This window comes from Liolophura sinensis, chromosome 2 (genome assembly GCF_032854445.1).
Source record: "Liolophura sinensis isolate JHLJ2023 chromosome 2, CUHK_Ljap_v2, whole genome shotgun sequence".
NCBI classification, from domain to species: Eukaryota; Metazoa; Mollusca; class Polyplacophora; order Chitonida; family Chitonidae; genus Liolophura; species Liolophura sinensis.
This window is the reverse complement of record NC_088296.1, coordinates 27555062-27572111: the sequence shown is the minus strand read 5'-3', so window position 1 is coordinate 27572111 and position 17050 is coordinate 27555062. Positions and strand designations below refer to the sequence as shown.

The window sequence follows — 17050 nt, the reverse complement described above, 5'->3', positions numbered from 1 at the left end:
ATCGGTGTAAATTGGAACGTAAAAACACACCGAGGCCTACTTCATTTAAAATTAATTGGTAAGACAACTAGTGCAGAAATTAAGTTTTTAACATAGTGAGGGGAAAAACACATAGGCCTACAGATGCCTGTATTTACGAGCTATCAAGCTTAAAGCACTATACATACATATAGGAGGCAATGTTTAAAATAATCAGCTGGAATTACAGTGGCTCAAGCCACACATGGGGCCCCTGTGGCCATGGGGTTCAGCATGCCAGTAGGGCACAATGGCCCAGCAGCCTCTCACCAAGGCGGGTGCGGTGAGTTCAAGTCCAGCTGATTTCCTCTCTAGCTGTACGTGGGAAGGTCTGTCAGCAACTTGCAGATGATCGTGGGTTTCCCTAGGGCTCAGCGTGGTTTCCTCCCACCATGTAATGCTGCCGCAGTCGTCTAAGTGAAATATTTTTGAGTACGGTGTAAAATGCCCAATATATAAATAAATATATTAAGCTACACGTAGCTAAAATTATCATTATGCCGTGTACAACATCAGTCATATCGGTCCAGCCTACTTCCATGCAGAAAATTTCTCTGACATCAACAACTCAAACCCACATTTGGTGTGAACAAATTCCCTAGTAAGTCAAAACAAGTGTAGATTTGTCAAAATGATGTGACAGGGTGCTAAATGAGCCCTGTCTATACCGCCAGGAGGGAAACTCCCCAGTTGGTAGTCACAGTAAACATCGGGGATTAGGTGGTTTTTTAACAGGAAAACCCAGCCATTACACATCAAACCATCATTGAATTACTCAGGTTTTCAACACATTAAACTGACCCACTTGATGATATAAGTAAAAAAGTTATTGAACACTAAACAGCAATCAAATAACAACAAATATTTTTTGTACCAATAGGCTCAGGTACTTACAGTGGCGTAGAGCATGAGTAACGACATCAGACCATCATCATATGTGCAAGTGGCAAATGTTTAAACAGCTTTAAACACCAGTTAAATAAGTGAAACGAAATACATATACCCTAATTCCCTCCCTGGCTCAGTTGGTTAGTGCGCTGACGCAGCGTAATGACCTAGGAGCCTCTCACCAATGCAGCCGCTGTGAGTTCAAGTCCAGCTCATGCTGGCTTCCTCCCAACGTAATGCTGGCCGCCGTCATATTGGTGGAATATTCTAGAGTACGGCATAAAACACCAATCAAATAAATAAACAAATCAATATTTTGAAACATTCTGAGAGACTTAGAGATGTATAGAGAAATAATTTGCACGTTTTTTTTTAAGCTTGCATCTTTGGTGACACAAAGAAATCGTTATTAGCATAAGATTGATAATAAATGTGTGCATATTTAACTAAAAAAAAAATGCTTTAGTGTTTCTTTTTCTTTGTTTTTTCTTTTGCCTTATTATCTGAGGAGAACATAAATGATGTGATGAAGTTAGGGCTATTCAAAGTGCCAACCAAAACTGACTCCAAAATTTCATTTGCTTTTTATTAGAATCATTATTGCACCATAAAAGCATAATATAAAGTATAGGAGAATGTACGGTGGCCCTTTCAGACCACATTTATGTGATATGACTTCGCATCACATTATTCATGAGAATTTACATGATATGACTTCGCATCACTTCATTCATGAGAATTTACGTGATGTGACTTCGCATCACTTCATTCATGAGAATTTACATGATATGACTTCGCATCACTTCATTCATGAGAATTTACGTGATATGACTTCGCATCACTTCATTCATGAGAATTTACATGATATGACTTCGCATCACTTCATTTATGAGAATTTACGTGATAAGACTTCGTATCACTTCATTCATGAGAATTTACGTGATATGACTTCACATCACGTTCCGTAAGTGGGAAGGTCTGTCAGCAACCTGCGGATGGTCGTGGGTTTCCCCCGGGCTGTGCCCGGTTTCCACCCACCATAATGCTGGCCGCCGTCGTATAAGTGAAATATTCTTGAGTACGGCGTAAAACACCAATCAAAAAAAAAAAAAAAAAAAAAAAAAAATCACATCACGTTCATGAGAATTTACATATGACTTCACATCACTTCATTCATGAGAATTTACATGATATGACTTCACATCACTTCATTCATGAGAATTTACGAGATATGACTTCCCATCACTTCATTCATGAGAATTTACGTGATATAACTTTGCATCACTTCATTCATGAGAGTTTACATGATATGACTTCACATCACTTCATTCATGAGAATTTACGAGATATGACTTCGCATCACTTCATTCATGAGAATTTACGTGATATAACTTTGCATCACTTCATTCATGAGAATTTACGTGATATGACTTCACATCATTTCATTTATGAGAATTTTTTGTGTGCAGAATAGTTCTTGTTCTATTTTTAGCTCACCTGTATAAGGTACAGGTGTAGCTTATGTCGTAGCCCGCGAGTCTGCGTCCAGTAATAGAGAAAGCAATGTTAAACAAAATGTAAGGGGTGCTATCTTAAAAAGTACTGCAGGTGTTGAGCTCAGGGTTGGCACACATGTAGAGCAAAATAGCACGAGGCGGACATTCCATCGTTGGATGGGTGCATATCAAGTGCTGTAATTAATGATTTCCTGACTTAGTGACTGTATTGTGTGGAAGAATCAGTGTTAAGCAAAATGCTTGGTGGTTTCTTACTGTAAGTAAAAAGTACTGTATGCATTGAGCTCAGAGCTTGCACATAGGTGGAGGGGAGGAGGGGGGGAAATTGTTGGAGGGGGGTGTATTTCATCATTGATTCCGTGTGTACATATTAAATACCATAAATTATTGAATTCCTGATTTAGTGTATTATGTATAAGAATCATTGTTAAACAAAGTTTTTCACACATGTAGAGCTGAATAGCACGGAGGTGATGGGGGTCATTTCCCATCATTGACTCAGTGTGCATGTTTAATACCGTAAATTACTGAATTCCTGACTTAAAATATTGTGTATTAGAATATCTGTTAAACAAAATGCTAGGGTTGGTATTTACAAAATACTGTATGTATTGCCCTGAAGTTTTACATGCATATAAAGTACAATGACACACAGGGGATGTTCCATCGCTGATGCTCTGTATTAATATTAATTATCATAAATTACCAAATTACCAAACTCATGATTTCAGTTCTTCATTCATTGAGCTGAAGTGTTGCGTTCATGTGTCTCATACAGTTGAGCTCTTTGGTAGCCTTGTTACCAGGTCTAAATATAACATACACTGAACTATATCCAGATCAAATCTAGTAATGGATCTTCAGACACTCAAAACAATATCAAAAACTTCTGGATATTGTGTTTCAAAACCCCGCCAAATGAAAACATCAGTTTTGTGGAATTTCTTTTTTTGAGAGAAAAAAAAATACATAAAGAAAATAATTTAAAGTGTTTCTGGACACAGTTCTCTCATTGCCTTTCATTTTAGGCATGCATTTTTTCTGACTTTTTGTACACTTTGATTTAAACATCCAATTAAAAGTTAATTGATACATGAAAATAGGTGTTTATCATGTATATGTTGTTAGGTGTTTATCGTGTATCTGTTACTAGGTGTATATCATGTATCTGTTATTAGGTGTTTATCGTGTATCTGTTATTAGGTGTTTATCATGTATCTGTTATTTTGTGTTTATCATGTGTCTGGTACTAGGTGTTATTAGATTTTTAGCATGTATCTGTTATTAAATGTTTATCATGTATCTGTGACTAAGTGTTTATCGTGTATCTGTTATTAGGTGTTTATCATGTATCTGTTATTAGGTGTTATTAAGTGTTTATCATGTATCTGTTATTAGGTGTTTATCATGTGTCTGTTATTAGGTGTTTATCGTGTATCTGTTATTATGTGTTTCTCATGTATCTGTTATTGTCGATGAATTCATCTCTGTGTATCTTTGTAGAATTTGAACAGAAAACGCTAACAAGAGTTGTTTCCATGTGACTACATCTTACCTGGATCAGGTGACAAAAACCAAGCTTTGGTACAGAGAGGAGGTGCTAGGGGTGGATTCCTGACATTTTGATTGGTAGAGAGCACCTGACAATCACCACACTGGAGGGAGCGAGTTCGGAGGATTTCCGCGAGCTCAGCGGAGAGAGTGACCAATATGACTTCATTTGGAAAGGTAACCTCTTATAGCTCAGTGTAGAGGTAAATTCACCAAGAAATGTCCTGAATTTGGAACATGTAAATATAATGTCGTACAGCTTTATTTGAACATATTTAGAAATGACGTCCTCGATGAACAAACTGAAAATGCTCAAACACACAGAGTTGTTTGGACGGCTATGACAATCAACGTCACCACTGCGGTCTATTTTGATTCCTGGACCGCTGGGGCCAAGGAGAAACTGCTTGTTGTTTGAGCCATTTTTATGTCCCTGGAAGAAAGCTGAGAAGGTTAAATTTTCGCACTTTTGTCAGTTTGGCCACATCTTATTCTGGTCCATATCTTATACCCAGCATTAAAAAATGAAAATCAAGCATTTCACGTATCCTTTTAAGATAAAAAAACTTTATCATGAAGTTTTATGAAACTGGGTCCTTTTGTTTGCTTCACTAAGCAGTTTATCTTTGTTTTAGTTGTGTTGGTCGGAGACTCGGGCGTCGGCAAAACAAACCTTCTATCTCGCTTCACCAGGAACGAGTTCAATGCAGAAAGCAAAAGTACTATAGGGGTGGAGTTTGCCACCAGGTTTGTGTAATGTTTGGTGTATATAGATGTACCATTATATGAAGAGATTATCTGGCCTGTGAGGTTTGAGATTCAAATCCAATTTGTGTTCACCCGTGTGTCATAATGGAGATCCACCAACTTTCATCCACCGACAGGGCCTGTCAGTCTGTCAATCAGTGCTGATGAAAGGGGGGATTTGGTGGGAGGGGTAGAGGGGGTGGTGCTGATGAAAGAGGGGATAGGGTAGGAGGGGAAGAGGGGTGGTGCTGATGAAAGGGGGAATTGGGTAGGAGGGGAAGAGGGGTGGTGCTGATGAAAGGGGGATTGGGTAGGAGGGGAAGAGGGGTGCTGCTGATGAAAGAGGGGATTGGGTAGGAGGGGAAGAGGGGTGCTGCTGATGAAAGAGGGGATTTGGTAGGAGGGGTAGAGGGTGGTACTGATGAAAGAGGGGATTTGGTAGGAGGGGTAGAGGGGTGGTGCTGATGAAAGAGGGGATTTGGTAGGAGGGGTAGAGGGGTGGTGCTGATGAAAGGGGGATTGGGTAGGAGGGGAAGAGGGGTGGTGCTGATGAAAGGGGGATTGGGTAGGAGGGGAAGAGGGGTGGTGCTAAGGAAAGTGGGAATTTGGTAGAAGGGGTAGAGAGGGGAGGTGCTGATGTCTTTGCAGTGTTGCTGGAGTTTGCTGCAATAGTCTGTATGCCACCCCTCCCCCCATCATCCCTTCCTCCCTGCCCCCTAGCCCCTCTCGTACAGTCCCAATTTATCACACAGCCCCCACCTCTGACCTTCCAAAGCCACACCCTATGTCACGCCTATGCCAAAGTCCCCCCTTCCAAAGCCACAACCTATGTCACGCCTATGCCAAAGTCCCCCCCTTCCAAAGCAACAACCTATGTCACGCCTATGCCAAAGTCCCCCCTTCCAAAGCCACAACCTATGTCACGCCAATGCCAAAGTCCCCCCTTCCAAAGCCACAACCTATGTCACGCCTATGCCAAAGTCCCCCCTTCCAAAGCCACAACCTATGTCACGCCTATGCCAAAGTCCCCCCTTCCAAAGCCACAACCTATGTCACGCCTATGCTAAAGTCCCCCCTTCCAAAGCTACAACCTCTGTCACACCTATGCCAAAGTCCCCCCTTCCAAAGCTACAACCTTTGTCACGCCTATGCCAAAGTCCCCCCCTTCCAAAGCCACAACCTATGTCACGCCAATGCCAAAGTCCCCCCTTCCAAAGCCACAACCTCTGTCACGCCTATGCCAAAGTCCCCCCTTCCAAAGCTACAACCTCTGTCACGCCTATGCCAAAGTCCCCCCTTCCAAAGCCACAACCTCTGTCACGCCTATGCCAAAGTCCCCCCTTCCAAAGCCACAACCTTTGTCACACCTATGCCAGAGCCCCACCTTCCAAAGCCAAAACTTTTGTCACGCCTATGCCAAAGTCCCCCCTTCCAAAGTCACAACCTATATCACGCCTATGCCAAAGTCCCCCCTTCCAAAGCCACAACCTTTGTCATGCCCATGCCAAAGTCCCCCCTTCCAAAGCCAAACTTTTGTCACGCCTATGCCAAAGTCCCCCCTTCCAAAGCCACAACCTATGTCACGCCTATGCCAAAGCCCCCCTTCCAAAGCCACAACCTCTGTCACGCCTATGCCAAAGTCCCCCCTTCTAAAGGCACAACCTTTGTCACGCCTATGCCAAAGCCCCCCCCACTTCCAAAGCCACAACCTCTTTCACGCCTATGCCAAAGTCCCCCCTTCCAAAGCCACAACCTTTGTCACGCCTATGCCAAAGCCCCCCCCACCCTTCCAAAGGCACAACCTTTGTCACGCCTATGCCAGAGCCCCCCTTCCAAAGCCACAACCTTTCTCACGGCCATGCCAAAGTCCCCCTCTTCCAAAGCCACAACCTTTGTCATGCCTATGCCAGTCACATGATTATATGTGAAAAAATGTAATATAACAAATAAATATTTTAATTAGCAATATTATCTGTCTTAACATAAAGTTTTTTTTTACTTTCTCGTCCATAGATAATATCATCATGCAACCATACAATGACTGGATTTCCACAGATTCACTACCATTTTCAAAGCCAGTGCAGTATTAGTAGAGACCTTTAGTTTGAAGTTAGAACAGGTCAACTAATTCAGATTTCAAGTGAGAAATTACATGTTACAGTTATTATGTAACTTCTAACTAAAGGTCTCTATTATTAAATCTGTCGTGTCTGTATGACAGATAATTTCTCAGTCAGATTTAGTAAGTCTGCAGTTAGCTGGTATACATAAATGTTGTCACAATAAATCCTCAGCGTGAGGAGAAGACTTGATAGACTCTAAGACTGTCACAAGAACACTTCATCATGTGTGTCTACCATCACTCAACATGAAATATAGGCCCACTCAAAGACATATTGACCCCTTCACAAGATAAGCTACTTGTCTCTAACTGATATATAGAGATAGCTGTTGTTGTTGTTGTTTTAGAAATGTTAATATCAAGGGCCGTACTATCCGTTCTCAAATCTGGGACACAGCTGGCCAGGAGAGGTACAGAGCTATCACCAGTGTGTGAGTAGACACATTTTCGTATTTGAAATCTTTTGTGTCTATTACCATGTGATAACTGCGATGGCTTGTTGATCCTGGATGACTTCTAACAGTCATGCGATCAAACTGGACCAGTGTTTCATTCAGCTGAGCATAAACAAACCTCACAAAAACTGTTAATTGTTACCCTAAATGACCTAAAATTTCATCCTTGAACACGTTGCTCTTTTTTCCACATTCTGGGAGTTCTGTTGAATTTAGAAAGCTGCTCTGAGACGTGTTTGGAAGGTAGGGTGATATCCTTCTGGGAAAATAATATCTGATGACATTTATTATCCTCCAGATGTGTTCTTTGGTGGTCAGATTTTTAGGTCATTTAGGGTAATTCAGGGTATTGTGAGTGTTGGGAAGATGACATTGGTATCAGGGTAAGGTTTTTATTAAGGTCAGCTCTCTAGTTCACTGAAAATTCCACAAGCCCAGAGTGAAGTGTCATGCTTATGTAGATATCAGTACATCTTCTTGATAAACATTGTTTTACTGAAACCAAACTTTTGGAAGTTTTGAAAAAACAAGATATGCTACACAAATAAAGACAGAATAAAGACATCTTCAGCTCTTCAGTTACAAAATAGGGTTTTGGAGATGAAGACCTCTTAATTCTGAGATGATATATGATTTTTGTTTTTCAAAATGACTTTTGACTCCAGGTAGTGGACAGCCATTTTCCATGTACAATATCTTCTGATTTATGAACATGTTTGGACAACCATTTTCTGTGTACAATATCTTCTGATTTATGAACATGTTTTGAACATGTGTACCCATTCAATTTCAAATACCGTAAATCACATAGAGTTTGGGCGAAAATTTCTAGCCGTAAAGTTTAGCCGATTTGAGTTGCCGGAGGAGATGACAGTGGAGAGTGATCAGCCCTTAGCTGTGTAGTACTCCCCAGTGATGGTCTGGCTGCTGGCCCTCGCCACATGGGGTAAACTCCCCAGGCGTGAACTGAGAGAAGGGTGATTATATACCCACTAGTCCACCTAGACTCTCATTGAAACGTCATTGGTGGCGAGGAACAAACCAATAACTTGTTCTCAAGTTTGGGTCCATCATTCGTTGAAAAAAAAAATTTTTTTTTTTTTTTTTGACTCATGAAATGACTTGCCGAAAATGATTTCCCCGGTCGGTTACTTCCACACAGTCTGAGTTGGGGGTGTCACACACAACACACGTAACCCATTTACAGCGAGTAGAAGTAAAGACAATTGCCTGAACATCGAGTGGTCAGATCTGGTCTCTGCTGTGATTGACGGGTCTCCTAAACTATGTTGAAACTTCAAAGACTATACCCAGAGCTGTGCGAAAGGCTGGGATTAGCCATGATATTAATACAACTCAGCCGTTTCTGAATACTCAATAGGTTATAGTTTGGCACGTCCTCCCCCCAAATTTCCATACAATCATCAAGGCCTACACAGGTAAGGTGTGATCATGAGTTCTGATCATCGAGTGCAAGCCTGTAAAGTTTGATCTAATCGCGGTAAGTCAGAGCAGTGAAGTGTTGTATTTATATTTGTAAATTATCTTCTCAAACGCATATGGGTTTTTATTTACATTAGACACATATTTGTTGTTCGGTGATGTTTTGAAAGACTTGCACGCTTATCAAAGTGGGCCTGTTTCTTACCGGTTCACAGTCTAACCTCAGTCCGCCTGTTTTGGCACGACATACTCTCACAGACCATACGTGAAACCATTCTGGTAGAAGATATATAGGGATGGTTTTAGTGCTAACATTTCGTTGCTCGCTGAAGTGCTTTGGGGCAACTCACTTGCCCCACCAGATACCTGTACTCTGTGTAGTGATTCTACTGGAGCTATCAGTTACCTGTTCAGTGAAGTGTGAGGGTGTTAACTGGTCACTGATATGTACAATCCTGGGAACACACACCTCAGACCCCCAGCTGTGTCCAGTTAGCAAGAATCACAACCAGACACCAGGAATCATGGGATAGACTTAAAATCATAGGCTAAATTGCACATGACTTCTTATACTTGTAATACTTGTATATAAATTTTTGAGAAAATGTTATGTTTTGGTCTCCTTGACTTCCGAGGTTGTTTGTTAAAATCTGTGTCAGGTAAGTGTATAACGAGGTACCTGTGGTTGAGAGTTAGAAATTACTACAGGTGTCAAACATTTGATCAACTTAGGCTGCTAGTTGAACCAGGGAACTGTAATCGGTGTCGAACTGCTGGGTTTGAGATGAACCCTGTTATGATGAATAAATCAATGACGCCACAATGTTCTGCAGAGATTTTTAATACAACGTTACATATTCCTATTGTAGAGATTTATATCAGAATACTTTATGAATTATTTTAACGCAGAAAATAGAAGTATTTGAACGTTGACAGCACTTTTTGTCAACAGTGAAAGCATTGTGGTTTGACAAGTAATGACAAGTTTGACATTTTCCTTTAAATGGCGTGTGCTCAAGCATCAAAGGTTAATGCTCAAGCATCAAAGGTTAATGCTCAAGCATCAAAGGTTAATGCTCAAGCATTGAAGGTTAATGCCCAAGCATTGAAGGTTAATGCTCAAGCATTAAAGGTTAATGCTCAGGCATTTAAGGTTAATGCTTAAGCACAGGACATTTAAAGGAAACTGTCCTAACATTCTCTAAAACTCAGTTACAAACTAATTAATCATAATTCACACAAATCAGGTAATTAATTCCTCATTATGATGACAGGTACTACCGCGGGGCCGTGGGTGCTCTGGTTGTGTTTGACATCACAAAGCCTCAGTCCTTCGCTAATCTGGACAGATGGGTACAGGAGCTGCGGGAACACGCAGACCCGTGTGTCAGAATCATGCTTGTGGGAAACAAAACAGACCTGAGACATTTACGGGCAGTTACCCTTGATGACGGCAGGATATTTGCAGGTAAGGCATAAACCAGAAAGTTGTTTGTTTTGGGTACATGAGGAAAACCACCCCTCTCGATAGTTTTCTTGTTTTTTTTTTTGGTCGAGACTATATAAACCGTGCTGTCTGTCCTGAGGTGGGTCGATCAGTGTTTTGATCAGTGGATCGATAAGTGGCTTGATCAGTGGTTCAGAGTTTTGACATCCTGTGCAATATAGACATGAGCCATTCATTTATTGAGGGTCCTTAGAACAAGATGACATGAAATCACAGGGTTTTTTTTCTTTATGGCATAAAATCGGTAATTTCTCTTTTGGATTTTTTTCTTTTAAATGATTTGTTATTATTGGTTAAAAGCTTGTAGCTGGTGGGATATTTGCTCGAGTCAGTTGCTGTGAGTTGTCATGTGAGTGAAGTATTCTGCACAAACACCAGTCACATCAGTACATAATCTCTCAGCCTGTTAGGAAGCTCCAGCTGCCATCACAGTTCAAGTCCAGCTCATGCTGGCTTCCTCTCCGGCCGTACGTGGCAAGGTCTGTCAGCAACCTGCGGATGATCGTGGGTTTCCCCCCGGACTCTGGTTTCCTCCTCCCCCATAATGCTGGCGGCCGTCATATAAGAGAAATATTCTTGAGTACGGCGTAAAACACCAATCAAATAAATAAATAAATATTAAGATTGAGATCAGACTGAATGGCTTAGTTTACAGCATGTATGAGACATCTTTTGAATGCATCTCATGTGATCCTGTTATGATGTGTGCACTCAATGTGACCGTGCCTATATTAGGGTGCAGATCTGATTACATGCAAACAGTTTGTAAGGCCATACATCAAAAATTTGATGTTGGAGGTAACTTAACCCTATCAGAAAAAAATAGGGTGGGGTGGTAAGAATATTAGGACCTCCTTTTTCCTAGTGGTGAGCGTACTACCACAGCAGGGCCGAGGAGCCTCTCACCCATGCCGTCGCTCATGCTGGCTTTCTCTCTGGAATGTCCGATCATTCGTGGAAGCCTGTGGATTTGTGGGGGTTTCCCCGGGGCTCTGCAAAGTTTCATCCTACCACAATGCTTGCATATACATGAAATGATGTTACAATGTTGTGTTTGTGGGTGAGGGTAAATGAGAAGGGGCTGAGGGCGGTAAAGAGGTTCTCAGATCAAATCTCTGTGTCTCACCCACCCTGACTGGCACAGTTGGTAAATCGCCTGCTTCAGGGGTGGTACATCAACAGTCAATCCAGGGTTGTCACACCTAAGATCTTAAAACAGGAGTTTGTAGCATCCTCGCTTGGCGTTCAGCATTAAGAGGGTAGTGCCATGTCTGGTTGACCCGTATCAGTATAATGGCTTGGGTGGGGCGGGTTACTTGTTTTCAGTAAGGCGTCTCTGTGAAGCAGCACTAGATAAAAGAGCGGTAGAAATCCGTCCTGCAACAAGGAGGCATTCTAAGGATTCCTGCATCGTCATATGACTGAAAAATTGTTAAGTACGACGTTAAACCCCAAGCACTCACCCACTCACTCAGTCACTCTAAATATCTCACCCAACCGTCTGTAATCAGCTGTATTGCATAAGAATTGAATGTCATATATGGATAGTTTATATCGCAATTAGTCTTTAAAGGCAAAGACCACTCAAAAATGAAGTATGTATCAGATGAAAAACGATTAAAAACTGTGGAATCATTTTTGTTATAATTTTTCTGACCAAGTAAAATTGTGTTAAATAAGTCAGATTTGACTTTTGTCTGTTGTGACCCAGAAGATATCAGTTATGTCATATCTATACTCTTTGTCTGAAACAAATTGCTTCAAGGTCAAATCAGCAAATGCATTCATAGATATATATATATGAAGTGTAGCATTCTGATGAGTGTTAACTAGCATAAACCTGATGTGATATCACTGGTCCTTTTATGGTCAGAAAAGGCCACCATAGAATAAAATATCCCAATCCATTTTTATTACTAGGTTAAACAAATTAAAAAAAAAAATAAATCCAATTATTTTCCTGGGCAGTTTTTAATGGTCTTTCATCTAGTACATACTTCATTTTAGTGCTTTCTTTTATATACATAAATATACATGCATTGCTCTTTATCTTACTGTTTTCTCAGACTTTAAATCTTGTAAATTCTCTGTTTACAGAAAAACACCACTACTCTTTTATAGAAACCTCAGCTTTGGATTGTACAAATGTTGGAACTGCTTTTAACAACCTCTTAGTAGGTAAGTAATAGACCAGGACCCCATGAAATCAAAACTGTGACCCCATATCGTCAGCAGAAAATTGAAATATGTGAGACTGTCATACCTAAATAGCTTGTCCATTATTCTTCATTGTTTCTTGTTACTTGTTATTGCTCCATGTATATTTATTGCTGTATGTGCATTTATTGCTATATGTGCATTTATTGCTTTATTGCTATATGTGCATTTATTGCTATATGTGCATTTATTGCTACATGATTCATATACATTTATGACAAATTTAAACTTAAACTTATTGTAATTCTACAGTCCACCAATCAGAATAAGCTATATTATTTGTGCTAAATCATCCATATACATCTACATGAATGTATCACTTCTGTATATGAACACTGTTGGTCTTACAAGATCATTCTAAATATTGAAACGTTGTTGGTGTTTTCACTTTGTTGCTACATTAACATTGTTGGTGTTTTCACTTTTTGCTGCATAAACATTGCTGGCCTTTTCACTTTGTTGCTACATAAACATTGTTGGTCTTTTCAATTTATTCTTGCTACATAAACATTGTTGGTCTTTTCACTTTATACTTGCTACATAAACATTGTTGGTCTTTTCACTTTGTTGCTACATAAACATTGTTGGTCTTTTCACTTACTTGCTACATAAACATTGTTGGTCTTTTCACTTACTTGCTACATAAACATTGTTGCTGTGATGACATTTATCCATTTTCTTTCACAGATATATACAAGGCTCAAGTTGAAGATCAACCCAACGTCACCAAGAACGGGGATAAAAGTTTAGACTTGAAGAAACCCGAAGAAGAATCGGCATTTACACCGTGCAGTTGTTAAGACAGAATATATGGCTGCTGTATAACTTTCCTTCCTTACCTACTGAAGAGTGCTATACCTATTCCTGTCACTGTAGGGAGTTTGTCTCGCCTGGTCCCAAACTGTGTACATGTACACGAAGGAGCAGCTAAATGTGCCCAGAATGGGACCAGGGCTTTACCTAGCCGGTCACAGTAAGTTCCCTGTGTAAACACAGCCCTGCTGTTTTTCTCTCCACCAGAGGGCCGTCAGTGGAGGATCAGTGTTTAATTTGACAAATTGAAGTTAGAAGGATTTGATGACGGTTTTTGCCACTAGATGGTGCTCTGCATACACACTGGTGTGCATTTCTTTCGGCGCCATCCAATGGCTTTATTTCATTGCCATTTTTTTTCTCCCATTTGAATACACCAAAATCTTTTTTCCCAATTTACAGTCCATGTGACCACATGTGACAGTATTAAAAGCAACCTGAAATTTGGGACAGTTTTATCAAAACGGTGAGAAGTTCTGACCTCTGTTTTATGTATTCACTGTGAGTCTTCTAAAAATCTGTCATATCATTTGGAATTTTTAAATAAGGCTGGTTAAAAATCTTAGTTTTAAGAGATGGAATTTTTGCACTGATTACATTAGCACTTTTAGTAAATGACAAAAAATTAGAAATCAGGATGGTGTCACTGAGGCAAAACTGACTAAAATTACAGTATTTTTCAAATCTTGGCATTATGCATTGAAAATTGAAGTCTCATTGATAGAAAGGTCTCTACAAGAATAGGCAGTGGTTATTGGGGACTCCATGAGACAGTTCCCCAGTTTGTTACCATGACAATAAAAGCACCTGTTTTTATAATGTTATTTACATAGCTTTGTTTTTTGAGAGAAATCTCACAAGAATGCCAAAGCATGTCAAAATTACGAGGATTTAATATTTAATTATTTTTTCTGGTTTGATAGTATTCCAATATATTAAATTAGACTCTCAAGTTCCCTTACTGTAGGGGATATCTGTCCTTCAACGCATAGTCTGGCATTAACGGTCATCTCTCTGTGACATGGCTTACACTTAAAGGGGAAGAAAACATAAAAATGATGCCAAAATCAGATGAAAGAGCATCAAAAGTTATTTGCATATTTAATCTTTAATATTTTTTTTTTCATTTTTTTCTTTTTAAGAAAAAAAAAAGGTATATGAAAATATTTATGTATGGTGGTGAGATCACCTTTGGGTATTTATCCTTGCTTAATAATGTTCTAAATAAGGATATCATGCATTTCTAATAAATATATTTCAATATGAATTTGTTGTTTATATCCAAATATATGCATTTAATCTGAATTATAATAGTATTTATGAATATGTTAAAAATATAAAAATGATCAAAATCCTGGTTAAGCACAGTTGCTAGCAGCTAAAAATACCAAATTCTAGTGCAGATGTATTTGTTAAGTATGTGTTATAGACATCCTTTACAACATTATGACCCAAAGACTAAAGACTATATAGAAAGGTGGTCCCAAATACCCAGCATACAAAAATATTTTAATGTGTTTTTCTCATTAAAGAAAAATTGATAAACATGTTGAAGACCACATTCACAAAAAACTTTTCGCATTCTTTCATCTGAACTTCATGTGATTTTTATGTTTTCTCCACCTTTTTTTTTTTTTTTTGTTTGCTCCCTAAACAAGCTTGCAAACAAGCTTATGTTCAGAAAACAGTAAAATGAATTCTGGATTTGTTCACAAGATTGTTTTGGAGAGCCCAGTGCCTTTGGCGTATGAGAAGTTTTCATGCTGTACAGATGGGCCAGTTTGGGCCAGATGCCATGTACATGTACACTCTCAGCTGTACTTCTGAATCAATTTGTGCTGCACCCTCCTTAACTGTTTTAAACAAGAAATTGCTTTTTAATAGAGAGATATTAATTCTTGTACATGTATATAGTGATATATATATATATATATATTGACATGTGTAAATATATTTGTATAGTGTTTGTTTACTGAGACTTAAATACCTTTGTATAAATGTTTATTTTTGTGAAGTCACATATTTGCATACAACCTGCACATCATATTCTTCCAACACTAATTATATTTTCTTGCAATTTGCCTAAAATGATATCGACCTTTTTTTTTAAGTATTAAATAATTTATTACCAACATGTAATCGAAATGAAAAAGTAAAAAAAACATAAACATTTTCCCAATTACAATTGAAGGACATCTTGATGCCTTCTAGAACTGTATGTGACCTTTTTATTACATTTAGTCACATCTTGCTTTAACTCGTTTAAAGGCTGAACGTTTCCTGCAAATATGTTAAATTTTATTCAAATTAAATATACAAAATATGAAGTAAATCAAAAATTACATATATCTAAAACATACTCGGCAACAGTTATAATTTATAAGTTGAATTTATATCATACAATCAAAAAATCACAACATTCAGCTAATTTAAAAATTTAAGATTATTCTCATCTGCTATTAAAATTGATGAGCATTTTCATACATGTATAGCTTTATAAAATTTTAATTTGCATAGATCAAGAGTTTCGATGGTACCAATCTTCAGGAGAAATGTTTTAAATAGAAAGAAACTTGTGAAGCCTGACGTTTTCCAGAGACAGAAAATGCCCATGGGAACGGGGTGAAAACGAACTATTTGTGAAGATACATTCTAAGGACAGGCCAAAAAACTGTATGTATTGCCAAAAAATAAAGATAGGTTTCAAATAATTATTTAGCCAAAGCTGTTACCGTATACTCTGGGCAGCCGGTTTTACTGTCACAAGTCTTTTTATGCTGTGTGCATGTTGCTACATGTTGTTCTGGCTGATAAAGTTTTAAGGTGTAGCCTGTGTGTGACTTCACGGTTCATAGCATTTATAAAAACACGAAAACACTGAACCACGAAAACACTAAAACACATGCTTATCAGTTTTGATTTTATATCAACTGAAGTACCGATCACTTTGACTGTGATGATATGCATCCAAGCAGATGCAACCTCAAACTTGAAAATGAAATGTAGAAAAAAATTATTTATATATGTATATTTTTTTTTTTGGAATATATCAAAATACAACCATGACTAAGTTGCACATTTTGCCTGATTCTGGGAGTTCTGTTGAGCTTACAAAGCTGTATTGAGCTTACAAAGCTGTATTGAGCTTTCCAAAGCTGTATTGAGGTTTTCAAAGCTGTATTGAGCTTTCCAAAGCTGTATTGAGCTTTCCAAAGCTGTATTGAGGTTTGTTTGGGAGCATAGGCTTAGCCAGTGGAGTTGACTCAGTGTCTTTGAGACATTACCATGGGAGAGATAGGGAAAATGGGAGGAAATTGAAGATGAGACAGCCTGATTTCAAATAAAAGTAGAGTAGCAGGCTTGAGTTAATGTTCATTTCATCAGCAGCTGTATCTGGCCTATATATCCCGTCAGCTGTAGTACAGGTGTGACATGTGTGACAGGAAACGATAAGACTCAAGAGATATTTGCTGCAGAGTACAGTAAGTCTGAACAAACAGTAAGTCTGAACAAACATCACTGGAAATTAGATTGTTCAGATGTATAAACGAAGTAATCTGGTATTAAATTTGTTTGTTTGGATTGATATATATATATATATATATGTTTTTTTGGAATTTATGATCTGAAATTCTTAATCATGAATGTACTTTAATCACAATTGCATATCCCAGAGACTTCATTTTGCCAAAAGTTATACTGTATGAAAATCATAGTATTTCAGTCCTTCATGACCCTGATACAAAAGGTCACTAAAGCAAAGAATTTTCTG

At 38.7% G+C, this 17050-nt stretch overlaps 1 protein-coding gene across 1 annotated transcript; it reads left to right on the top strand.

Annotated features, from left to right (window-relative positions):
* The first annotated feature begins 268 nt into the window (after positions 1-268).
* On the top strand, positions 269-14331 carry LOC135462635 (ras-related protein rab-11.1-like). The gene is made up of 8 exons (XM_064739859.1): positions 269-301; positions 2399-2412; positions 4057-4151; positions 4610-4721; positions 7191-7274; positions 10016-10209; positions 12346-12426; positions 13153-14331. The coding sequence occupies exons 1-8, from the start codon at positions 269-271 to the stop codon at positions 13263-13265; spliced, it is 726 nt and encodes a 241-aa protein (XP_064595929.1). The 3' UTR covers positions 13266-14331.
* The last annotated feature ends 2719 nt before the right edge of the window (positions 14332-17050 follow it).